At 42.8% G+C, this 27114-nt stretch overlaps 1 protein-coding gene across 1 annotated transcript in view; it reads right to left on the bottom strand.

Annotated features, from left to right (window-relative positions):
* Positions 1–25472, bottom strand: part of LOC122454605 (beta-hexosaminidase subunit beta-like) — a 31926-nt gene extending 6454 nt beyond the window's left edge. Inside the window, exons 1-7 of the mRNA XM_043489210.1 lie at positions 24980–25472; positions 18365–18510; positions 13019–13084; positions 7232–7278; positions 6859–6969; positions 3250–3351; positions 1236–1365 (exon numbers count right to left, since the gene is read on the bottom strand). Coding sequence (XP_043345145.1) covers positions 1236–1365; positions 3250–3351; positions 6859–6969; positions 7232–7278; positions 13019–13084; positions 18365–18510; positions 24980–25218 — 841 coding nt within the window. The 5' untranslated portion in view covers positions 25219–25472. The remainder of the gene's footprint in view (positions 1–1235; positions 1366–3249; positions 3352–6858; positions 6970–7231; positions 7279–13018; positions 13085–18364; positions 18511–24979) is intronic.
* Between the last annotated feature and the right edge of the window lie 1642 nt (positions 25473–27114).

Below are 27114 nucleotides of genomic sequence, written 5' to 3' on the forward strand. Positions count from 1 at the left end.
AAGATCCCGTATGCGGAGCAAGTAGGCGCAGGGGCGCCACAACCCCCGAGCCCGCCTGCCGCGAGCAGAGGAGCCCCCACGCGCTGCAACCAGGGAAAAGCCTGCATAGCACAAAGACCCAGCACAGCCCAAATAAATACAATTAAAAAAAAAATAGTCTAACAGAAACCACAGTCTCTGCCCAAAACTCCTTCTGTAGCTTCCCAACTTCCACATCCTGGTCTGCGAGCCCCCATCCCACCGAGTCTCTCGTCCCCTCCTGCTGGAGTCAGCCAGTCGCCAAGTTTTAGAGATGAGAAGTCTCTGAATGAGATGTTCTATAACTTGCCCAAGGTCACTCAGTTTATAAATGTGAGAAAATGAAAAGTGAAACTGCTAAGTTGCTCATTCGTGTCCGAATCTTTGCAACCCATGGACTGTAGCCTGCCAGAGTCCTCTGTCCACAGAATTCTCCAGGCAAGAATACTGGAGTGGGTTGCCATGCCCTTCTCCAGGGGATCTTCACCTCCCAGGGATAAAACCTGGGTCTCCAGCATTGTAGGCAGATTCTTTACCATCTGAGCCAGCAGGGAAGCCTAAGTGCCAGAAGCAGGACTCCAGTCCTAGGCAGTCTAGCTCCAGAAGCAGTTCTTAAGCACCCAGCAGTGAAGAATCCACCTGCAATGCAGGAGACCCCGGTTTGATTCCTGAATCGGAAAGATCCCCTGGAGACCCTTCTCCAGTACTACCCACTGGAGACAGGCTACCACTGCAGTACTCATCGGCTTCCCTGTGGCTCAGATGGTAAAGAATTCACCTGCAATGCGGGAGACATGGGTTCAGTCAGGGGTTGGGAAGATCCGCTGGAGAAGGGCATGGCAACTCTCATGCACTATATTCCAGCTAAATGCCTTTCCTGCTATTCCCGCTACCAGAAACATGAATATGTTCTTTGATCTCTCAACAACAATTTAGGTGTTACTTCCTTCACTGCTTAAATGTAACTGTTTAATTCACATATCACATTCTACTTGTAATCATTTCTTGTTTTCTTTTATCCCTTGTGTTTATACTTTAGGCAATGCCTAGATACAGCGACCTGCTCACAATAGACATATAATAGTTACTGAATTACAACCATCAATAGTGCTACCTTTGTGCAAATCACAAGTAATAACAAAATAAGCAAACACCAAGTCGTGAGACGCAGGAGCACACATGTTCACTTTTCTCGACGCATAAAACACACTCCTTACCTTTTCCCCAAGATGCCGTGTGGCCAGGGCTATCAAATTCTGGCAGGACGCGAATCCCTCTTAATCGTGCATATTCAATCACTGTACGGACATCGTTTGGTGTATAAACATGAGACAAAGAATAGCTTCCCTGTAAAAGTCACGTTTATTAAAGTTAAAATGTGTGAGCTGTTCACAGTTCTGTTGTACTTTGACATCTGCCAGCAGACTTTTCAGGTATCACGAAGTATTCAAGTCTTATGTGATGTTGGGGGACTCCTTTAAATTATCTGTTTACTGCATCTTATCAGTAAGCTCTCAGCACACTTTGGGTTAATTTCAGATTTAATGATGGAACTATCTATCTCTACCAGCACCTTGTTTAAGCAATGTCTGCCATCACACTATTTCAACCTCATGTGACTGTATAACAAAACAGAAATAGAATGTTCAACTCCAAAGTGAAAATTCCTAATATATTGCCCTTGTCAGTTTTAGAATCAAAATTCACACATTATTACAAAACATAGCTGTTGGTATTCAAGATCACTTTAATTACTGCCAGCAGTAAAAATTCCCCTTGAGATGCCCTGATTTTTTTTTTTTTTAATTAAAGATTACCTTTGGTTCTGTCTTATGTACTTGAAAAATTAGAACTCAGTATCAGTGGTAAATAAAGGTCCATTCAAAGTGTTACTATGGCACATCTCTCAAGGTATAAATATACAAATATAAATAAATGATCAACTCCTTAAAAAGTAGTCTTGCCTTCCCCAACCCCAACAACAAACCTGTATTGAATTAAGACCCAATCTAAGTTTATAGCAAATACAGGGGACAGAAGAACAAATTGACACTGGAAAGGCAATCAACAAAACCCAGATTGTGGAAAACTACAGGACAAATTGAACTTCGTTTCCTCAATGAAAATAATAAATTAAAAGAAAAATAAAAAGACATGGTCAGGGATGGGCACCCATAGATCAAAAGAGAACAGATATGTTAACTGACCACAATGTATGGAGTTTATTTGCATCCCACTGCAAATAAAAAATTTTTTTTAAAGAAAAAGGCTCTTGGGGAAACATGAATAATGATTGGCTATCTGGACTATTACTAAATTTTTAGCTGTGATAATGAGTTATTTTTAAACAGGCCTTTTTACTAATAAGAGATGATGTCTGAGATTACCTTCAAAATAATGGTGGAGGGGATATAGGTGTTGTAGGATTGGCCATTACTTGATTATTGAAGCTGAGTGATGAGGAAATGGGAATTCATTAAATTCTTCTTCTGTATATGTTTGAAGCTTTCCATATCAAAAGCAAACAAGAACAGGAGTGCTGCTAGGATTTCAATCCAAACCACATCAAAACTTTAAGGAAAGCTTTGGAATTGTGACCAGAGGACTAACTTAGGATCTTGGCTCTGCCCCTTCATAACTACAACTCTGCATGACACAGGCAGCCTCTCTTGCCGTCAGTGACCAGCTCTGTAGCACAGGGGATCCAGTGAGACAAGGCTTGCTCCCCGCTTCACTGGTCTATAATTCAGTCAGTTTGAACACTTCTAACACTACCATTATTTTCTACGAAGGAGCCATTATCTCTACGAAGAAGCCATTATCTCCCAAGATTCCCTACTTCATACAGTTTTTTAGAGAGAAAAGAAGTTGTCATTTACAGAATTGAGAACAATTCTGTTTAAAACACTTATACAGTTGGGCTACTTGATAAATATAATTATTTAACTTTATGTTAATCACAAAGGCTCCAGGTCTCCTACATCCATTAAGCTTTTAAATTTTTATTTGTATAGCCCCATAAATGTTTACATTTATGATAACAATTACAAAAGCAGACCAGTTTTGTGGACCTAAAATGCTCAGCAATAGCGTAGTAAAAATTTTAAACCATGAATATCTAACTTTTACACCTAAATTCTATCCATAATAAGAAACACTTAAGCTGCAAACTTCTAAGGAAACCATACCCAAAATTTTTGTACACCAACAACAATAACATGAATTACTCACTTTATTGCTTAATTCAGGAAAAGTGATGCTCTGATAAGGGAAAGACTGGTCATCCACGATGTGCCAGTGGAGAACATTAAACTTATTAAAAGCCATGGCATCCTGCAAGCGAACAGGTTGAAAATTTATACACCTTTAAACCACAATGAGATTATCAACTCATACCTGTCAGAATGGCTATCATCAAAAAGGACACAACAAATGTTGGTGGGAATGTGGAGAAAAGGGAGCCCTCGTAAACTCTTAGTGGGAATGTACATTGGTACAGTCAACAGTTTGGAGGTTTCTCAAAAGACTAAAAATAAAACTTACCATATGACCCAGCAATTCCACCTCTTGGTATACATAACCCCCAAAAACAAGAAAATTAATCTGAAAAGATGCATGCACCCCAGTGTTCATAGCTGCATCATTTACAATTGCCAAGATACAGAAGCAACCTACGTGTTCATTAGCAGATGAATGGGTAAAGATGTAGTGTATGTATATACAATGGGATTCTACTCTGCAATAGAAAAGAATGAAATTTTGCTATCTACAAGATGGATGGACTTGGAAGACATTGTACCAAGTAAAGTCAGTCAGACAGAGAAAGATAAAAACTGTGATATCACTTATATGTGGAATCTATAAACATACAACCAACTAGTGACTATAACAGAAAAAAGCAGACTCAGCAAGAACAAACCCAGTGGGGAGAGGAAAGGGAAAAATAATTACATACCACAGATATACATTCCAATTTATTAATACTTATCTATATCCAGGATTGTTCCCAATGTGTCTGTTTCCTTTTAAAATTCCTTTTCAACAAGGGAAGGATGTGAAGAAGTATAAATTTCTTTTCACTTTTCAAAAAGCCTATACATAATTCATATCATAAATTAAAACTTTAACTTTGCCCTACTGGAAGAGAGCCAGCTCATAAATTCCCAGTAGCTCTTGGCTACCACTACTGTGTTGTTTGGGAATAGAGCAGAGGAAAAAAATGGGATTTACAATTCCCACAGTACTGAGATTTGAGTCCCAACTCTTTCTTACAAATGAAAGAAATTCAGTACACAAACAGCACAAATCCAATTAACATTCTCAGAAATTTGGGGGCACTGACACCGATTTTATGTACAATCTGGAGGAGTAAACAATATAATATGTATATAAAATATAAAAGATGATATGAAGAAAATGGAAAATAAGCGGAGAGACTTCCCCTATCAGAGAAGCAGAACATACAGCCTCCCTCCTCATGATGGGGCAAGATGGCAGAGCAGGAAGGCCCTCTTCCTCACCTCCTGCCATAAATAGCAAAATTACTATTAAGAGTAATTATTGATGAGAAGCACCTGAAACCTAGCGGAAAAGATTTCTTCACAACTCAAGATATAAAGATGGAAACACAAGGAGACAAGTAGGTGGGTCAAGACCCACAGTCCTGGGCAGATGACCCACAAGTGGGAGGCGAACACAGTTGCAGAGGTTCTCCCCAAAGGGGTGAGGAATCCGAACCTGTATCAGGCTCTGCAAACCGGGGGTCCAACACTGGGACAGTGAGCCCCCCAAAACTTCTAGCATTGAAAGCCAGCAGGACTTGAATACGGGAGAGCTGAAGGGCTACAAGACACAGATTGTGCTTTTCAAATTTCACAGGCTCTTAGTCCCAAGGCAAAGGCAGTAATTTTTAAGAAGCCTGGGTCAGAACCACGTGCTGATCTTAGCCTCCCAGAGAGGCAGGAGACAAGTGGGAATCCCCCTGGGAACAAAAGCACTAGAGGGAGCCTTCTGGGGGGCTTGCTGACACTGGTGACGTTATCTGCTGTTTTGGAGTCCTCCTTCTAGACACTTCACTGCCCATCAACAGGCCAGCGCCAGTCCCCGAAGCCAGTCCCACAGGCAGCTGCCCCGGGGCCCAGCTCTGCCCACCCATGGAGCAGCACCCCCACAGGGGGCAGGGCCTGTTATATATGAACCTTATGGTGACTACAAACCAAACACCTATTAATAGGTACACACACAAAGGAAGGAATCCAAACATAACACTAAAGATAGCCATCATGTGGCAAGGGAAGAGAGCAAAAAAGATAAAAGGAACAAAAAAGAACTATGGAAACAACCCAAAACAATTAACAGAATGGCAGTACGTATAGATCCATCAGTGATAACTTTAAATGTGAATAGACTAAGTTCTCCAATCAGAACAGAGTGGACTCAGCCATAAAAAAATGAAATCTTGCCATTGTGACAACATGGGTAAATCTAGAGGATATTATGTGAAATACACCAGAGCTACATCAGAGAAAGACAAATACCAAGGACCTCTCTCATCTGAAACCTAAAAAGCAAAATGAAACAAAAACAGACTCAAATACAGAGAGTGGTTGCCAGGAGGGTAAGGGGGTGGGTGAAAACAGGTGAAGAGGATTATGAGGAATGAACCTCCAGAAACACGATAAATAAACCCTGGGAAGGTAATAATATTGTGATAACTATATGGGAATAGATGGATACCAGACTTATCCTGGTGGTCATTCCATAATGTACGCTAATGTCAAACCATGATTTAGTATACCTAGAACTAATAGAATATTGTATGTCAACTACATTTCAATAGAAAAAGAATCACATGTTAATTCATTCTTCAAGTCTAAAATGAGATAAATGGGACATAAAAATTTATGTCAGTCTTTGGTAAATGAGATTATGGGATCACCATAATCTCATTTTATTTATATCTGTGTTCAAACTTCTTTTTACACTAAGCCTGTATTTCTTTCATTAAAAATTACAATGATGTCTTTTGAAGAAAAAATTCAAGGTTTAAATACAAATGTAAAAATAACTTTTTTCTAACAGGCTATGTTCATAAATGATTCGGCGAAGGTACAGGAAAACTTCCTGATCCTCACAAACTGACAGTGATGGGAGGGATGAACCCATAAAGCGTCAGTAAGAGGAGAGAGTTACGTCAGCGCTGCTTCCCAGCGCCCACCACCTGAGGTTCCATATTTCTTTGGAACATTTTCTTAGTTACAAAGCTGCTCTCAGATTCCTTTCTAGGCCACTGAAAAAAGCAGTAAGTGGAGGTCACAGAATTAAAGGTCCATAACTGGAGATACTGGAGAAGAAAAGAGCAACCCACTCCGGTATTCCTGCCTGGGAAATCCCATGGACAGAGCAGCCTGGGGGCTACAGTCCATGGGGTCCCAAGAGTCGGACGGACTAAGTCAACAGCAGCAGCAGCAGAAACCAGAGGTGATATATTCCTGATGAAAAGTCTCGACCCATGATTTGACAGTTGAGATTTACATAGAGGGCCAACAGGCAGCATTAAAACTGAGTGTTTTTCTTAACAATGCTGACTGAATCCTGGGTTAGCCTCTCTCCCACCTCAATGAAAACAAGAGGGTGATTCCCGAGGGGAGCCTCCACTTCTCAGCAGAGGAAACATATATCTCAGGGAAGGGAGGGAAAAGCCCACTGCTTACACTTACTATACGGAAATAGACTTAGTGTATGGAAATGAATCCCTTGTTCCAACCGGCACAACAGCACAGTGACCAACATACAGTAACGACATGAAGGAGCAGACAATGGAGTTAAACAATCACCTACCAGAGTTTTCAAAATCGTCTTAACGGGCAGAAAGTGTCTAGAGGTATCAATTAAAACTCCTCTATGAGGAAACCTTGGAGAATCTACAATGTTGGATTCATTGACAATGAACTAAAAGACAAAAGAAAACTTTTATTTATTTTTAGAATTTTCTCAAGTTCAATGATGATTACATCTGTCTATGCAAGTATTGGATAAGAGATTAATTTACAACCAAACAAAGTGTAAAAACTACATTTACCAGCTAAGAGACACACTTGGGGAGAAGAAACATTCAAGAAGCAATAAATTGCTAAAAAGTTTACATTTTTCCAATAGAATGTTTTATTATGTCTACCCAATAATGTTAGTAACATACAATAATCATACTTACAGTCCCATAAGAATCTTGATAAATCAACTGGCTAAAGGTCTCTAAACCTGAGGAAAATAAAATTTATAATTTATTGCATTAATTTATAAAGGAGAAAATAAAAGATACATTATCCAAACATAGAACCATAACCAGAAAAGGCAAATAAAATTAAGTATGTTACACTCTGTAACATTCTCTAAAATAAAAGCTCGATTTAAAAAAATCCCTGTTGCTATGAAAAAAAAAAAAAAAGCTTCATTGTACCCATACCCGTGTTTGTGTTTGTATGATAAACAGAAAAAATAGTGATTTAAGAAAATAAAATTCCAGTTCCTTAATAAATTTATAGCGTTATAAGAAAGACTTTTCATAATAAAATATTATAGGCACTTTAGAGGGTATTGAGAAAGTCAATTCCTCGGCAGGGTGATAAGAAGTCCAGGGGTCCCCCTGAGGAGAGAGGGGCCTGGGTTCCTCAAGGAGGAGGAAAGGACAAACTTTTTTTTTTCCCTCTACATTCCTTAGTCTTAATCACATAAAAAGATTTTTTTTCTTTAAGCCTGGAACTCATGATTACACAACATATAACTCAGTTTAAACTCTGTACTAGGGATTATATAACAACAATGTATCCTGCTTCAGGACAGTTTCTCCTTCCTGAAAACCTTCTGACTAATCCTGGTCTGGTAGGATCTTTCTATTGTTAAATTCTAATCCTGTTATCCGAAAATGTAAATTGTGGGAGTGGGTCTGGTAAAATTTTTACAACTTTGAGACATTCTTTTGATTTATTGTAAAAAACTAAATCTGCTCTATTGACTATGCCAAAGCCTTTGACTGTGTGGATCGCAATAAATTGGAAAATTCTGAAAGAGATGGGAATACCAGACCACCTGACCTGCCTCTTGAGAAACCTATATGCAGGTCAGGAAGCAACAGTTAGAACTGGACACGGAACAACAGACTGGTTCCAAATAGGAAAAGGAGTACGTCAAGGCTGTATATTGTCACCCTGCTTATTTAACTTACATGCAGAATACATCATGAGAAACACTGGCTGGAGGAAGCACAAGCTGGAATCAAGATTGCCAGGAGAAATATCAGTAACCTCAGATATGCAGATGACACCACCCTTATGGCAGAAAGTGAAGAGGAACTAAAAAGCCTCTTGATGAAAGTGAAAGAGGAGAGTGAAAAAGTTGGCTTAAAGCTCAACATTCAGAAAACTAAGATCATGGCATCTGGCCCCCATCATTTCATGGGAAATAGATGGGGAAACAGTGGAAACAGTGTCAGACTTTATTTTTTGGGGCTCCAAAATCACTGCAGATGGTGATTGCAGCCATCAAATTAAAAGACGCTTACTCCTCGGAAGGAAAGTCGTGACCAACCTAGATAACATATTAAAAAGCAAAGACATTACATTGCTATCAAAGGTCTGTCTAGTCAAGGCTATGGTTTTTCCAGTAGTCATGTATGGATGTGAGAGTTGGACTGTGAAGAAAGCTGAGCGCCAAAGAATTGATGCTTTTGAACTGTGGTGTTGGAGACTACTCTTGAGAGTCCCCTGGACTGCAAGGAGATCCAACCAGTCCATTGTAAAGGAGGTCAGTCCTGGGTGTTCACTGGAAGGACTGATGCTGAAGCTGAAACTCCAGTACTTTGGCCACCTCATGTGAAGAGCTGACTCATTGGAAAAGACCCTAATGCTGGGAAGGATTCGGGGCAGGAAGAGAAGGGGACGACAGAAGATGAGATGGCTGGATGGCATCACAGACTCGATGGACATGAGTTTGAGTAAACTCCAGGAGTTGGTGATGGACAGGGAGGCCTGGCGTGCTGCGATTCATGGGATCGCAAAGAGTTGGACACGACTGAGCGACTTAACTGAACTGAATAGCTAATTTTAAAAGTATATAACTCCCTTGGTAACAGTAGGAGTTTTGTGTCCCAAAACTCCGCTACACAACAGCTCTTGAGTGATCAAGGCTGGTCCATGGTCCAGAAGCTAAATCTTATTTGGCGATTAGAAATCCAACACCCTTTACCATAAGCTATCAGTACCTAAACTTCACAGAAGGCTAAGAGGCTCAGAAAACACCATGAAACCAGAAAGGCTCAAATTAAACAGTGTTTTATTTATAGCTGCAGACTTTTTTATTCATGTGACTGTTCCCTGTTATAGGCCAATTCCTCTATCTAGCCTTGACTTTACCAAAATTCATGATTCTAGCTGACAACTATATTGCCAAGGAAAATTTTAACCTAAGAATACAGGTATACCTCACTTTATTGTACTTCAGTTTCTTGCATTTCACAGATTTTTTACAAATCCAAAGTTTGTGGCAACCCTGTATTGTTAGATGATATCAGTATTTATCACCAATAAAGTATTTTTAAAATGGAGGAGGAAACACAACCAACTCCAGTATTCTTGCCTGGGAAATTCCATGGACAGAGAGGCGTAGTGGGCTACAGTCCATGGGGTCACAAAGAGTCAGACATGACTTACTGACTAAACAATGAAAACAATTTTTAAATTAAGGTATGTACCTATTTTTAAGACACAATGCTATTGCACTATACTGTTGAAAAACTACAGTATAGTGTAAGCATAACTTTTACACCCACTGGGAAACCAAAAATCTTGTGTGACTCCCTTCATTGAGATAGTCACTTTACTGCAGTGGTCTAGAACCAAACCCACAATATCTCCAACGTTTCCCTGTAGTGCAAGCTCAAATAAAAGAGAAGATGTGACAACATACTACAAAAATATGAAAGATCATAAGAGACTAGTATGACCAACTATATGCCAACAAGTTTCACAAGTTAGAAGAAATGAATGAACTCCTAGAGAGAAAACCTACCAAGACTGAATTACGGAGAAACGGAATCTGAGACTGATTACCAGTAAGGAGATGGTAACAATAATAAAACGTCTCCAACAAACAAAGGCCAGGACTGGAAGGCTTCACTAGTGAACTCTACTAAACAATAAAAAAGAATTAATTATTAGGATATGACACCAAAATCAAAAGAAATAAAAGCAAAAATAAACAAATGGGGTGACACCAAACTAAAAAGCTTCTGCACATCAAAGGAAATCATCAACAAAATGAAAAGGCAATCTACTAAAGGTGAGAAGATACTTGCAAATTATGTATCTATCAAGGGATTAGTATATAAAGAATTCATACAACTCAATAGCAAAAAACAAACAGTCCAATTAAAAAATGGGTAGAAGATTGTGAACAAGTATTTTTTTCAAGGAAGACACATAAATAGCCAACATGTAAATGAGGAGGTGCTCAACATCACTAACCATCAGGGAAAGGCAAATCAAAACCACAGAGACATATCACCTCACACTTGTTAGAATGACTATAATCAAAAACACAAAAATAACAGCTGTTGGCGAGGATATGCAGTAAAAGGATCCCTTAACACTGTTCATGGGAATATAAACTGGTGAAGCCACTATGGAAAACACGGAGGTTCCTAAAAAGCTAAAAATAGAGCTACCACATGATCCAGCAACTCCACTTCTTGGTGTTTATCCAGAGAAAACAAAACACGAAATCCCTCCACCCCAAATGTGTGTACCTCTGTGTTCACTGCAGCATTGACTACAATAGGGAAGATACGGAAACAACCCATCCATCAAAGGATGAATGGATGAAGATGTGGGGTGTATATGTGTACAATGGAATACTATTTAGCCACAGAAAGAAGGAAAGCTTGCTATTTGCAACAACATGGATGGACCTTAAAGCTATTATGCTAAATGAAATAAGACAGAGAAAGACAAATACTTCATATTGCATGATCTCAATTAGATGTAGAATCTGAAAAACAATAAACCAAGCTCATATATATAAAAACTAGAGGCAGAGGTAGGGGGTGGGCAAAATGGGTGAAAGGGATCAAAAAGTACAATCTTTCGAATATACATAAGTCCTAGGGATGTGAGGTACAGCATAGTGACTGTAATTAATAAATATTGTGCTACCTATTTGCAAGTTGCTAAAAATAGTAAATCTCAGAAGTTCTCATCATAAAAAAAATAATTCTCTTCTAACTATGTGTGGTGATGGATGGTAACTAAACTTACCCTGGTGATCATTTTGCATTAAATACAAATATCAAATCATTATGTTGGAAAACTGAAACGAATATAATGTTATGTCAATTATACCTCAAAAAAAATTAGGGAAGAATAAAAAGTTCAAAATTCCTTAGGCTATGCCTCCCTCCTATCCCCAAATACAGAATAACTTTGGAATTTTCTGTTAAGTACCAGTACACTCAACTATCATTTATGGCACATTTTTTACTTTCAAAGTCTGACAGGAAGCGGAAAATAAAGACTTCCTGGACTAGATTCACAGAACGCTCTCAAAAGTTCTTATGTGGATTAGCGCAGACATCAATAAAGCTCATTTCCCTAACAGACCCCAGATAAGACAAGCAGACCAGACTGGTAACAGTTTAACATCACATCCCAGTATATGTAAATAATCTAGATGATAATATCTGTAGTTACATTTGCGGTAAGTTATCTATAGCTATTTTCGTGTCATTATTTTGAATAAGATCACAATCATACCATTATTATTATGACTATAAAGCATAGCATTAACAATCATTATTTTATTCTAGATAACACTCAACCAGAGTCAAATCCAAAGGTTTCTCTCCTTTTAATTACTATAACTTTGGCTGGCTAGCTCACATTAAAGAAAATTATTCTTCTCCTTTTTCAAAACCATAGTAATCTGGAAGGCAGTAACACAAAATCTCATCCTCTCAAAAGAAGAGGTCAAAGCAGCTTTTGAACATCAAAAGTAAATGTCCCAATGCCTGAACTTTGAAGTTCAGACTAAAAGTCACAGGAAAAGCTTTTAAGGTTCTTCTCTGCTCACTGCCTCCAATCACTCAGAGTATATTTTTATCTTTTCACAACGTTCCTGCAAACTTTCTTATATTTCTAAATTCACAGGAATTTAAAATGGGTGAAGGGTTCTCTTCTTTTCTAGGTCATCATGGTGTGTGTGGTTGACTCTGTTCCTGAACTTCTCTTCTTGAGACTCCCAGGATCAAATGATTCCTGGCCAAGAAACAGAACAATAGTCCAATTGCCCAGTGGATTCAGCTGAAAATGGACAATGAGATCAAGTACAACTCCACTCCTGAAAGGAGACACCGGAGAAGAACCAAGCTGAGTCGATAAGGACTCTCAAATGCCACGGCACATGCATTTATGCTGCACTGAGGTCATGAGCATCTTCTCGTATCAAGCAGAAAACATCACCACACATGGAGAGTTGGACATGTTTTATTGGGAACATGATTTTCCTCTTTGCTTTTCTGCTTCTGCACTAATAGACTGGTTCAGAAAAAAATATGAGTATACTGTTGTTTGAATAAATAAATAAAATGCAGAAACGACATGCTTGCTACTGAAGGTGACAAGAGGTGACGGATGATAAAACCAAATCTAATTGGAGCAGATCAGGGCCATTTATAACTCTAAATATTACAGATCAAGAACATCACGGAATTGCAGCATTATGAATGCGATAACCTTCAAACATTTTAAAAGGTCAAATGATCTTTCATTAAGTGGTATATACAAATGTATATACAGTACTTAATGGAAATTGTTTTGGAAATACCCAACAAATCATTCTACAAAGGGCCCCCAGGAAGCAAAGTTTTACTATTAATATGCTTGATTTCCCAAAGTGGCAACTGAAACTCTTTCCTCACTAGAATATAACAATGAAACTACATAGAATTTACCTCGTAATACTCCCCAGACTCTGTTGGCAGTGAGCGTAGCCACTGGTCCTTTCACAAGTAAATTATCTGTATTGGAAAAAAGAAAAGAATGTTTCTTGTATGGTGACAGATGGTGACATTTTACATTATATACAAATATCAAATCATTATGTTGTAAACCTGAAACTAATATAATGTTATGTCAATTACACCTCAACAAACCAGGAGAGAATAAGAAGTTCTCTGCTTCATCATCACCGACCACGGCCACCACCACTCAGGGTGTCGTGTGACAGCTGGTGACACCTGGGAAAACAGATCTCTCCACAGCTAGTCATCAGGTGACGGTCTTCTGACAGGGTAGCCTTTCCTCAGAAGAACAGAGTCATGAGTCAGGCTTATGTGTAAAAATGCATAGAAATACTGAATCACCATGTTGTGTAAGGGGAATTAACACAGCCTTGTAAGGTAACTGTACTTCAAATACAAGCAAGCTCAAGAGAGAGAGATCAGACTCTCGGTTACCAGAGGCAGGTGGTAACTGGACAAAGGCAGGCAAAAGGTACTAACTTCTGGTCATAAGATAAATAAGTACAAGGGACGTAATGTACACCATGATGAACACAGTTAGCATGGCGGGATGCTACATGTGAACGTTGTTCAGAGTAAATCATAAGAGTTCTCATCAAGAAAAACCTGTTTTTCTTTCTTTAATTTTGTATCTATGTGAGATGGACGTGCCCTAACTTCCTGTGATAATCATTTCCTGATGTAAGTAAGTCAGATCATAACACTGTGCACCTCATGTCTCAGTAAAACTGGAAGAAAAAAATGTTTGCTTTTAATCCCTCAGTGATACACAGTACATTTCCCAAAACATACCATTGTTATTTCTGCATCATTCCTTTCTCCTGAGCTCCAAACCTGTTTCTCCAACTGCCTTCTGTATATCCTCACGTGGAAGTCCCGTGAAAAGTCAAAGTTGCTCAGTTCTGTCCGACTCTTTGCGACCCTATGGAATTCTCAGTCCATGGAATTCTCCAGGCCAGAATACTGGAGTGGGCAGCCTTTCCTGTCTCCAGGGGATCTTCCCAACCCAGGGATAGAACCCAGGTCTCCCACATTTCTTGGGGATTCTTTACCAGCTAAGCCACAAGGGAAGCCCAAGAATACTGGAGCGGGTAGCCTATCCCCCCTTCTCCAGGGGATCTTCCCGACCCAGGGATCGAACCGGGGTCTCCTGCACTACAGGCGAATTCTTTACCAGCTGAGCTACCAGGGAAGCCCCGGAAACCCTGACGGCTCTTCCTTAAAGTCCACAAGCCCCAGACTGAACGCGTCCCGCTTCTCACTTGCTGGGCTCCGGGCTCATCCTCTCCTCACTCCAGCCAGCCCAGGAGCTCAGTCAGGAAGCCGGGAGGCCCCGCCCTCATTCCTCATTCTCCCTTACTGGAGAGTTCTCTCCCGCTAGCCCTCTACAGAGCAGGGGCTTACTTAAGCTGAGAGTTTAAGTCAAAAGGGCAAGCCCCTCAGTGCCCCTCATCCCCTGATGGAGCCTCTGCTGTCAGTCTTGAGCTCTGTAAGACCAGAGTTTTCTCTGCTCCGGCCGCTCCCCCGCTGTGTCCCCTACTTGCCCTGGACCTCCACACCCCTAACATTGTCCCGAATCTTCCTTCACACTCACTTGCTGGGACCTTGCTGGTGGTCCAGAATCTGCCTTCTAATGCAGGGGATGGAGTTCAATCTTTGGTTGGGAACTAAGATCCCCCCTGCCGAGCTGCAACCAAGCGCAGCCCTGCAACTAGAGGTTGCCCCAGCCTCATCTCAGTCTTCAGAAAGGTTTCCCATAGACTCATCCCCAGAGAAAGCGAAGCACCAGGAAGCAAAGAGAGGCTGAAAGCTAAAGGCATGAAGACTGCAGCAGGAGGGACACTCGAGGGCTGCAGGCTCATGACTTAACTGGCATCTCTGCTTCATCATCACCCTGCACCACCATCACCCAGGGTGATGCGTAACAGCTGGCTACACATAGGGAAAACAGCTCTATCAACAGCCAACGATCAGGTGACAATCTTCTGACAAGGAAGCTTTCCATAAGACGAACAGTCGTGAGTTAGCTAAAGGCCAGGCTAAGAATGGTATTGCTATTATGACCACAGTCTAATCACGATTCCACCCCTCTATTAAATCCTTAGTTTAAGCTACCTAAATAGAACTCACCATTTCACTGGTCACTGTTTAAAAGCCAGATTTTGCCACATTCCAGTTCTGAGATCTCCTGGAATCAGTCAGCACAAAGACTTATCTAAAACCATTAACATGTGGCATATACCTGATGCCAATTATTTTCCAACAGCTGAGGACTGGCTGATATTGTAAAGGATTCTGATTCAACCCAATGCAAAAACCACACATATAAAGCAGTAAGGAGGAGACTGTGTTTCCTAAATATATGGACAAATAAGCTATAGAATTTTTATTTCAAAGCCAAATTCTTAGTCTTAACACTGATAAGCTCCCTGAGGTGGGATGAAGGCATCTTTCTTTCAATTATCCCCTTCTATACTTTTTGCACCACACTGTTTTGATGGGTATACATGCAAATAACAGCAATGGATTCCTCTTTTTAAAATAAAAAAATGTGATAGGTAAGACTAAAAGCCCTTTGAGATGCCCACTGAACTCCCTACTTTCCTTAGAGGAAACAGCAGGTCTTTTCCGGGGCCCCTGTATATCCACGTGACAATAAAAAGAATACTGCTTTCTGTGCACCTTCTTGTATTATGTTGGTATTTAAATGGTATCCTCCTGTACACATTATGATGTATCTTCCTTTGTCCAACTCAGCAATTTATCTTGGCAAGTTCTCCACGTCTGTTCTATCTCCACTTGTTTTTTAAGTATTTCATTTCCTGACGTATGCTGCACTGGGCCTTCACAGCTGTGTGTGGGCTTTCTCTAGTTGCAGCGAGCGGGGACGCCTCTCGAGTTGCAGTCCGTGGGTTCCTCACTGTGGTCGTTCCCCTTGTTGCAGATCACAGGCTCTAGGCCTGCAGGCTTCAGTCGTTGTGGCGGCTGGGTTTAGTTGCTCCTCAGCGTATGGGATCTTCCCAGATCAGGGGTCGAACGCGTGTCCTCTGTGTTGGCACACAGAGTCTTAAACACTGGACCACTAGAGAAGTCCTGTAACTCCACTGGTTTATTCTCAATTGTTGAAGAGTATTCTCCAGTGTCAACTGACAAGATATATGCAGCTATTCTTCTAGTGATGAACATTTCGTTTTGCTTATAAACATTCACTGTGGCAGACAAACCACAGAGAACATTCTTGATGTATGTAATTACTTCTCTATGGTAGAAATTAGTCTACATCTGGTTCTGAGGGGATGCCTATTTTTATTTTACTTGATGCTGCTGTTAACACTTGTCAGTTTCTCCAAGATTTCCCTGTACCCTTGGACAATGGTTGATATCTTGTTATTTCCATTTGTGTGTTATTTTTATCATCATCATCAACTAGTTTAAAACTAGTTTATCCTTTAACCAGAAAATTTCACGGTTAGCTTATCTCCAGAAGTCTCCCATTCAGAAAAATGGGGTTTGCAAAACGGAATGCAAGGCAGACTGTAACTCCCCAGCCTTGACATGTTCCGTCGTTTGGATTTTACAGTATGTCATTGTACTGCTAGTCAGCAAAGATTCCTCGGTAATTTGCTGATAATTTCTCAATTCAGATTGCAAAATCTAATTCATAACGTGTCTGAGTGCTGTCAACTCACATGACTAATGTGGGCAAACCATCCTGTTTCTCTTCTAAGAACAGCCACAGAATAAAGAGAAATGAAGTTATTTTGCAAAAAGATGTATCAAGGCATCAAGTAATCTCACCTCTAGTCTAATTAAAAGGATGAAGAGATGTATTTTAATTGTCTGTGAGGCAGTCTGAGAACAAAGGGGTTACTCTTTTCTCTAAGATATGCATTTTCCTTTCTATTTTTACACCTGACTCACCAGTCTGCTCTTTCTGCACTAATCCTAAATGACCCATTGCTCTTCTTTGATTCCGTGGTACAATTCCACATAATTTCGAGTCAGTACATGCTATGATAAAGGTCTGCCCATCCACTTATTCTTCCTAGAACAAGTTAGGAAAAGCCTTGGAGAATAATATCTTATGCAAACAAAAAATCATGTAGTTAAATGTTGATTTTCAGTCAATATAAGTGAAGACAGACTATAAATATAATACAACATAAATCAAAGTGAAAAACTTCATCCCTCTCAGTTCTGCATTATCTATGTGTCAACTTAATTATAAACAGAAATCATGCCAGGGCTTTGCTGGAGCCCAGTGTAAGATTCTGTGCTTCCACTGCAAGGGGCACAGGTTCAATTCTTGGTCAGGGAACTAAGATCCCACATACTGTGCCCAAAAAAAAAGAAAGAAAAATCATGCCTATAAGCACAGACTTGATTTCAAAATAAACTATCTAGATGTCCAAAATTAAGGGATAAGCCAAGTGAGTTCTGGCACAGCCATACAGTTGGTAGAACATTATTCATCTACTAAAAATGCTGTCATTGAAAAATATTTATTTAAATTCATGTTTGTAGGCAAAAAACAGGCTTCCTAGGTCATCCTATTGGTAAAGAACCTGCATGTCAATGCAGGAGACATGAGAGATACAGGCTCAATCCCTGGGTCATGAAGATTCCCTGGAGAAAGAAATGGCAAACCATTCCTGTGTTCTTGCCTGGGAAATCCCACGGACAAAGGAGCCTGGCAGGCTACAGTCCATGGGGTCTCAAAGAGTCAGACACGACTGAAGCAACTTAGCGTAGCACATGGAAAATGAAAAACAGAAAAACCACATGCAGAGAACTAGACCCCTTTCTCATGCCCTTTATCTTATGCTTTTATTTATATCTATGTAAAATATTCAAATGCATTACTCTGCAAAAAAAATATGTAAGTAACCGAGGTTAACTCTTGAGTGCTGGGATTATGAATAATTTAATTCCTCCTCTTGACTTACTGTACTTAAAGATTTCCTGCAATGATTATGTTTTAGTTTTGCCATCAGACTTTAATGGTAATTATTTAGTTATTTATTATTGCCATAAGTACAGCATGTGGGACTTTGGTTCCCTATCCAAGGATCAAACCTGTGCTCCCTGCAGTGGAAGTACAGAGTCTTAGCCACTGAACCGCCAGGGGAAGTTCCCTAATGGTTTTTTTAAAAATAATAATTATAAACTCACTGGTTAAGAGCTCACAATAGTTCATGGAGTACAGTCAGCTTCTGTTACTCAAGTCTGTAACAAGCAGTTTTGTATACAATCCATTCCCATGACATAGGTACTCACAAGACTCATCCGAAGTGATGTTGGGGAAATTGTCACATTGTGGGTCCATGATAACTAAGACTTCAAGTTTCTGTAACTCCATTTCACTTGGAATTTTCTTATAGCCATGATGCCACTTGTAGAAACCAAAAATATAGTCATAATATCTGTGTGAGAGAGAAATTCAAACAAATTTTCAAACTGTTGTTCATTTGCTAAGTCGGGTCTGACTCTTTGTGACTCCTTGGAGTGTATCACACCAGGCTTCCCTGTCTTTCAGTATCTCCCAGAGTGTGCTCAAACTCTTCTCCATTGAGTCAGTGATGCCATCCAGCCATCTCATCCTCTGTCCTCCCTTTCTCTTCCTGCCCTAATCTTCCCCAGCATCAGGGTCTTTTCCAGAGTCAGCACTTCACATCAGGTGGCCCAAGTATTAAAACTTCAGCACCAATCCTTCCAATGAATATTCAAGGTTGATTTCCTTTAGGATTGACTGGTTTGATCTCCCTGCAGTTCAAGGGACTCTCCAGAGTCTTCTCTAGCACCACAATTTGAAAGCATCAATTTTTCAGTGCTCAGATCTCTTTATGGTCCAACTCTCACATCCATACGGGACTACTGGAAAAACTATAGTTTTGACTATATGGATCTTTGTCAGCAAAGTGATGTCTGTGCTTTTTAATACACTGTCTAGGTTTATCATAGCTTTCCTTCCAAGAAGCAAGGGTCTTTTAATTTCCTGGCTGCAGTCACTATCTGCAATGATTTTGGAGCCCAAGAAAATGAAAACTTCCACTGTTTCCATTGTTTCCCTCTTTGCCATGAAGTGATGTGACTGGATGCCATGATCTTAGCTTTTTGAATGTTGAGTTTTAAGCCAGCCTTTTCCCCATCTTTTTTAACCCTCAAGAGACTCTCTATTGCTTTTCACTTTCTGCCATACTAGAGTGGGATCTGGTATAGTCGATTAGCACTGTAGCCATGTTTTATTGAAGACAAAAGAAGAAGGGGGTGACAGAGGATGAGATGATTAGATAGCATCAGGGATTCAATGGGCATAAATTTGAGCAAACTCCAGGAGATAATGAAGGACCGAGGAGCCTGATGTGCTGCAGTCCATAGCGTCACAAACAGTCTCACATGACTGGGGACTGAACAACACAAGCTAAGTTTTAAATACATACATGGTAGTGGGTGATGTTGTTGACTCCTCAAACCCCTGCTACCTGGTATGAGTCTAACTAGAAGCTCCCACCTCAAGCTGCACATCAGAATCACCTGGGGAGCATTTTGCAAACAGGTACTAATGTCCAGGGCTTCCCTGTTGGCTCACCTGGCAAAAAATCTGCCAGCAATGTGGCACCTGGGCTCCATCCCTGGGTAGGGAAGACCCCTGGAGAAGGGAAAGGCTACCCACTCCACTATTCTGGCCTGGAGAATTTCATGGATTGTACAGTCCACGGGGTCACAAAGAATCGGATACAACCTAGTGACTTTCACTTTCACTGATGTCCAGACCTTCAGAATCAGAATCTCCGAGAGTGTGATTTTAAAAGTTGCCTGGGCCATGACCCCAAGTGACTCTTATGAGGTCCCCATTATAAAAGTAATCAAACCAATAATCCTGGGTGTGCAAGCCCATTCTGACCAGTGATGTGGCAGAGACGGGAGGAGGGTGGGAGGACACTTCCTCTCCGAAGTGAGCACCAAGAAGAAAACTATCTCTGTATATGACACCTACACAAGTGGCAGCCACACCAAAGCAAGCAGGTCAGAGATGACAAGAATACAGATTTCCTAATGATACTGTCGAGTCACGTAGCCAACTAGCCCTGAAATCCTGCCTGCGTTTCTACTTCCCAATGTGTGAGATTCTTTACTGTCTGAGCCACCAATGACCGAATGGTTCAAGATTGAGAAACGAGTAGACAAGGCTGTCTGCTGTCACCCTGTTTGTTTAAACTGTACCCTAAGCACATCATGAGAAATGCTGGACTGGATGAGTTATCAGCTGGATTCAAGACAGGCGGGAGAACCTTAGACATAGGGATGATGCCACTCTAATGGTAGAAAGTGAAGAAAAACTGAAGAGCCTCCTGATGAGGGTGAAGGAGGGGAAAGAAAGAACTTCCTTAAAACTAAATATTAAAAAGACTAAGATCATGGCATCTGGCCCAATTAGGTGGGGGTTTAGACGCTAAGTCATGTTTGACTCTTGCGACCCCATGGACTGTGGTCTGCCAGGGTCCTATGTCCATGGGATTCTCCAGGCAAGAATACAGAAGTAGGTTACCATTTCCTTCTCCAGAGGATCTTCCCAACCCAAGGATTGAGTCCAGGTCTCCAGGTTTGTAGGCTGATTCTTTACCAAATGAGCTACTGGCCCCTAACTTCATGGAAAATAGAGGGGGAAAAGGTGGAAGTCAGTGACAGATTTCCTCTTCTTGGGCTCTAAAATCACTGTGGATGGTGCTGTAGCCATGAAATTGGAAGATATTTGTTTCTTGGCAGGAAAGCTATGACAAATCTAGACAAGTGTGTTGAAAAGCAGAGACATTACTCTGTGGACAAAGGTCTGTACAGTCAAGGCTGTGGTCTTCCCAGTGATCACGTATGTTTGTGAGAGCTGGACTGTAAAGAAGGCAGAGCACCAAAGAACTGATGCTTCCAAACTACGGTGCTGAAGAAGACTCCTGACAGTCCCTTGGACAGCAAGGAGATCAAACCAGCCAATCCTAAGGGAGATCAACCCTGACTGTTCACTGGAAGGACTGATGCTGAAGCTGAAGCTCCAGTATTCTGGTCACCTGATGTGAACAGCTGACACCCTGGAAAAGTCCCTGATGCTGGGAAAGATTGAGGGCAGAAGAGCATGTCATAGGATGAGACGGCAGGATGGAATCACCAATACAGTGGATGTGAACTTGGGCAAACTTCGGAAGATGGTGAGGCACAGAGGTCTGGCATGCTGCCTCCATGGGGTCACAGAGAGTTGGACACAACTGGGCAACTGAACAACCACAACGTGTGAGATGACAGCTTTCTTTTCTGCTCACGCCACACTGAGTCGGGGCTCAGTTACCTTCCAACAGAAGTATCCAGCTAACACCACCAAAGAATCCTCACTAGGGCCTAGACAATTTACATTCTGCTGGTACCTGAATGTCAGAGGAAGAGGGTAGGAAATAAACATTTGAAGGTGCTAGAAGATAAAAAGATCACATAGTCTTCAAAGCCTAAGACCTGTAACAGAGTTTGAAAAGCCAGAAGGCTGTATAAGCTACTTATTCATAAGACTGTCTTCTGCTTTTTCCAGGGAAGTAAGGAGAGATGGGAAAGTTCTGATGAACTTGGAAGTGTATGGAAGTTAACCAGTGAGACAGTGAAACAGATGAAGGTGCTGGGGGAAATCATTAGCTTAGGAAAATCTTTTTATAATTTAAAAATACATTATTTATTTACTTGGTGGGGTTGAGCCTTAGTTCTGGCATGTGGGATCTACTTCTCTTACTAAGGATTGAACCTGGGCCCCTGCATTGGGAGCATCCAGGAAGTCTAAGCCCCTGGACCACCAGGGAAGTCTCTACTGAAAAATTCTGACAGATTCAAGAGGAAATAAAGATCACTAAATTGTATAGCTAAAAATGGTTAACACAGCATCCTAGGGCTTCCCCGTTGGCACTAGTGGTAAAGAATCCAGCTGCCAATGCAGGAGACACAGAGATGGTGGTTCCACCCCTGCGTTGGGAAGATTCCCTGGAGCAGCAAGTGACAATCCACTCAGGTATTCTTGACTAGAAAATTCTATGGGCAGAGGCGCCTGGAGGGCTATAGCCCATGGGGCTACGAGTCAGACACAACTGAGTACATAGCAATCTTATGTATACATTAGCACAACTTAAAAAAAAATTTAAGGGGATATTAAAGCTGTTGGCAGCTTTAAGATTTGAGTCAGGTGCTGGCTTGTCCTAAATAAGGAAAAGCTTGGCCCTGGATATTAAAACTCTTAACAGAAAACCCAAAGGGATCTGACGCAGTGGTATCCAAGGTGTGTGTGAAACAGTCAATAGCTCCATCGTCTCCAACTCTTTGTGACCCCACAGACTGTAGCCCGCCTGGCTCCTCTGTCCATGGAATTCTCCAGGAAAGGATACTTGAGGGGCAGCCACTCCCTTCTCCAGGGGGTCTTCCTGACCCAGGGATTGAACATGGGTCTCCTGCATTGCAGGCAGATTCTTTGCCATCTGAGCCACCAGGGAAGCCCATTTGAGCTTGTCAGGAACTGAAACTAAAGTTTTGGTTAACTAAGGAGGGGAAAAGGTTAAAAAAAAAAAAACTGGCATGTGATCTTGCTATAAATGCTAAGGAAGCAGCCACATACCAGACAGACAGAACTCTGCCTGCAAAATGCATACTGTTTCAAAGCAGGGGTTGATAGAAGTGGGTTCTTCAGGAGACAGGAGCCTTGAGGATCTCAGCACACTGGGGCCTCGGTTTTACCTGTTCTCCATGGCCTTGAGATTCTAGAACACCCATCATCTCTAAACCTTTTCAACTTCATCATGTGTTTACTCTGAAGTAGTAAAGGCCCCTCCTCGGTTCCTAGAACACTCTCCTGAATGCTTTCAAGTCTCAGCCATAATGGCTAATGTTTTATACCCTGCTTCCTAACATGCAGGGTATAATTAATAGCTGCTTCCCACACAGGGCACAAATTAGTTAGGCAAAGTCCTCAGATAACTACCTACACTCCCTTATGATGCCAAGCCTTGTTTCTGAAATCATCTCACAGCTTCTTCAAGTTCTGGTTATCTAACCATGGTTGCCTGACATCATCCACGCTTTCTTGCCAGACTCACACCATTCAGCTGATCACCGTGTCCTTGTTTTACTAGCAGTATGGCACAGAAGGAAAATCCAGTTTTACGAACTGAGTCCCAGAGCAAATAAGGTGTGTTTATGTTTAAAAGATTCCCAAGTCATGATCTTCCATTAAATGGCCTTCAGGTACTTTTTCCTTCTCAGTATCCTAAGGCGGGTAATCAACCACCTTCATATTACTTCTTCACCCAGACTCCAGCCATTCTGACCTGATGGCAGATTCAACACCAAAGACTTATTAGATTATGCATCTAAAATGAGGGTAACATTGTCCCTCGCCTTATTTAGTGGTTCACAAGGGAAGGAGAAGAAACCATCTCTGCCATCGACTCCGTAAGTCTCTTCGGCCTAAGCCTAAGTGCGAGGCCTAGCTGGGGTCAGCAGCTGCTGATCTGACGAGTCCTGCATTTACCTCCCAGCTGCTTGGTGTCCTGCAAGCACAATTAAGCTCTAATGACCTCAGGGAACAAGGACCAAAATCTGAGGGAGGAAAGGACCTGTACAGTGAGCACCAAGCCACACTCCTTCAGGGCGCCTTGAGGACAGGTCGAAGCCTGAGGCTTCTTGAGACATCGCCCCAAGGGCAGTCCGCCCTGTACGCGGTGAAGTGAGCAAAGCCAGCGCCACGGTACAACACCGCAGATCAGCTCTTACTGCTGCTCAGTCAGTAGTCATGTCCCGCCCTTTGTGACCCCACGGACTGTAGCCCACCAGGCTCCTCTGTCCACGGGCATTGTCCAGGCAAGAATGCTGCCGTGGGTTGCCATTTCCTCCCCCAGGGGATCTTCCCCACCCAGGCAGGGATGGAACCCATGTCTCTTTTGTCTCCTGCATTGGCAGGCAGATTCTTTACAGCTGAGCCACCAGGGAAGCACCCCCCCCAACACACACCCCAAATCAACTAGACATCAGTTTTAAAAAGAAAGGAAGAGAAAGCTAGCACTGTGGGCTGCCCCCCTACTACACAATTCTCCCTGAGGCCAATGGGGTTGCAGACCTGAGGCTGGAGGGCTGAGAAGCACTAAGGATCGAAACAGGAACCTGGGAGAGTAAGCACATAAGTGCTTCTGGCAAACAAAAGGAGAAGCAGGGACTGCAGTGCAGTGACCATACCAAAGTAGTAGGTGAAAATATCCAACACTTTGCATGGAACAGAGATTTGGGAAGGGAACGGGAGTTTTGACAATGCTTCAACCTAAGGACTTTCTGCCACCTGAACTGTTACCAGATTGGGGGAGGAGAGATTGCCTATAAATGACAAGCCACTTTGGGAAACCCCTTGCCCGCAAACTTTAAGAACCCATCTTCCTCTTCGAACTCCCTCCAGATAAACTGCCATTAACCCTCCATCCACTCCATTCTCCGAGGCGAACAATGGCCACAAACTCTGAGCACGCTACTCCTTCCGCTCAATATCCTGCACCCGAACGCGTTCCCGAGCACCCAGGAGGTCCCTTAGGAGGCGGGGTGGGGGAGGGGAGGGGCGGTCAGGGGAGGGCTTGCGTTTCCGTCCCGGCTGCGCCAAGCCGGCTCTGCTCTCTTCTAGACCCGTGACTTTGGTCTGGTCACTGGCCGGTTCACCTGCCAAACAGGGGCAAGAGCGTCGGCGAGGCTGGACGGCCGTGCAGGTGCTAAGAGGCTCTCAGGTGCTCCTCCCCTCGGGCCCCGCGCCTGCGCTGCGTCCCAGGGTGGGCCGTCCCTCCCCGTCCCGGGGTCTCCGGGTCCCCTCCCCGGCCGCCCGTCGGGAGCGCTCACCGCCGAAACGCTTCCTGCAGGACTGCGCAGGAGGGGCCGGCCTTGGAAGCGGGGCTGTGCCCGAAGAAGAAGTTTCCGGGCGATAGGTACAGCAAACGCGGGGTCGTCTTCACAGAGAGAGGCAGGGGCCAAAGATTCAGGTCCCGCGAAGCAGAGACGCGCGGGGTCCGCGCCGCCAGCAGCGCCAGCAGCGCCAGCAGCCCGGGTAGCCTCAGCCTCCCCAGCCCGCGTTGCTCCATGGCTGCTCAGCTGCTCTCTACCTGGGCCCGCCCCGTAAGCACCGGCAGCCGCCCGGGCTTCAGACTTCCCGTCCGGGGTCCGGGGGAGGGTGCGAGCAGCCAGCGAGTCCGAGAGTCAGCTGACTGTGCTTCGCCTCCAGGCGGGTGGGGCGGGCCTCGGGATCAGCGCCCCGCCTCGACTCCGCCTCCACACGGCTGGGGCGGCGATGCGGACCACCGCCCGCACGCAGCGGCGGACTGCACCCAGCCCAACCCGGGCTTCCTCCACACCGTGACTTCCTGTTGGCAGAATGCACGCCACGGAACGCCCAACTTCCTCCCGCCCCTAACAGCAGGTAGCTGGGGTGGTTACTTGCGCCTCAGTCTGGATTTCTCTAAAACGGCACTTCCGCTTTAAATATTAAAGCCTGCCTTCAGAACTCCTTAGGACAGAGTTTTCAACAGATGGGAGGTTAAAGATTAGGCGGGAGATGATACTCCGTAAGAAAATGGGCGATATTGAATCTTCCCGCTTAGACATGATCTCTGACTTTGTAAAGTCGGCTTATGCTTAGCGTCGAAGTCTCATAGCCTACTTGAGACGAGCTTTCTTATTTCTTCTTAGGCATGTTGCTAGATTTTTCCTTCCTTTGCTGATGGTCTTAATAGAATCGCTCCCTCCCCTAGCTCCCCCTTCCTCCCCAGAAATGATGAAAGAATGAGGTAGACTTTTAGGTATTGGCCTGGAAATAGCTTTCCACCTGCTACTTATACCACTGACCTCACCCCACCTCAAACAGTGTGGAAACACAGCTGCCAACGTCTTCCTTGTAAAAGGTAGACTGGATCATGTCACTTCCTTACTCAGTCAGTACATGCCAGTGGCTTGTTTCCCATTGTGTCTAGCATAAAATATAAATTCCTTACCATGATCCACATGGTGTGGCAGAATTTGCATCAGCTCTACATGACTTCCACCTTTCATTACCTTGTTCCAGTGCCCTGACCTGTTACTTGAATCCACTGAGCTTTCTCCTCCTTCACAGCCTGACCTAAAGGTGTCAGGAAAGCAGAGAAGGGAATGAGAACTAATACAACTTACTCCTGCCCTAGACTGGCCACATTTTCATCTATCAACTGGCAAAGAGGTTCTCCATGGCCAAACTTTACTCAGGCTCTCTTAAACCCTCTTCTTGACTAGCATAGCCCAGTTCTAGCAAGGATCCTGATAAGTTAATGGATTAAAAATCCCCCACCACCACCCTTGATATGGGATCACCCTGGGATCCTGCAGCAAGAATTCTATTAGGTTGGTTTGGCAAGAATCTCCCTTACCCTTGATGTCTCCTGTTCATAATTCTCCATCCACCGACCACTGCTGCTGCCTGCTCATTGGCTATAAATCCCCAGCTGTCTTTCTTATACTCAGAGTTGAGCCTGATCTCTCTCCCCTGTTGTGATTGTCTTGGCACTTCCTTCAATATCCTGAATACACGTGTCAGAATAATTTTTTAAAAATTACTCACACAATATTTTTGGATCAATGAGCCCTGAGGAGTGAGAGGCCAGGGGACTTTAGGCAATTTATTTCTAGCTCAGGCTTTTTTTATTTTTATTTTTGGCCTTGACATGTGGCATGTGTGAACTTAATTCCCTGACCAGGGATCAAATCCTAACCCCCTGCACTGGAAGTTTGGAGTCTTAGTCACTGACCACCAGAGAAGTCCCTCTAGCTCGTTTATGGATAGATAATTTATCAGTCCCTGGTAAAGTCCCTGGTAAAATCCTTGGGCTTCCCTGGTGGCTCAGCGGGTGAAAAATCTGCCTGCAATGCGGAAGACCTGGCTTCAATCCCTGGGTTGGGAAGATCCCCTGGAGAAGGAAAAGGCTGCCCACTGCAGTATTCTGGCCTGGAGA

This window comes from Cervus canadensis, chromosome 16 (genome assembly GCF_019320065.1).
Source record: "Cervus canadensis isolate Bull #8, Minnesota chromosome 16, ASM1932006v1, whole genome shotgun sequence".
In the NCBI taxonomy this organism is placed as follows: Eukaryota; Metazoa; Chordata; class Mammalia; order Artiodactyla; family Cervidae; genus Cervus; species Cervus canadensis.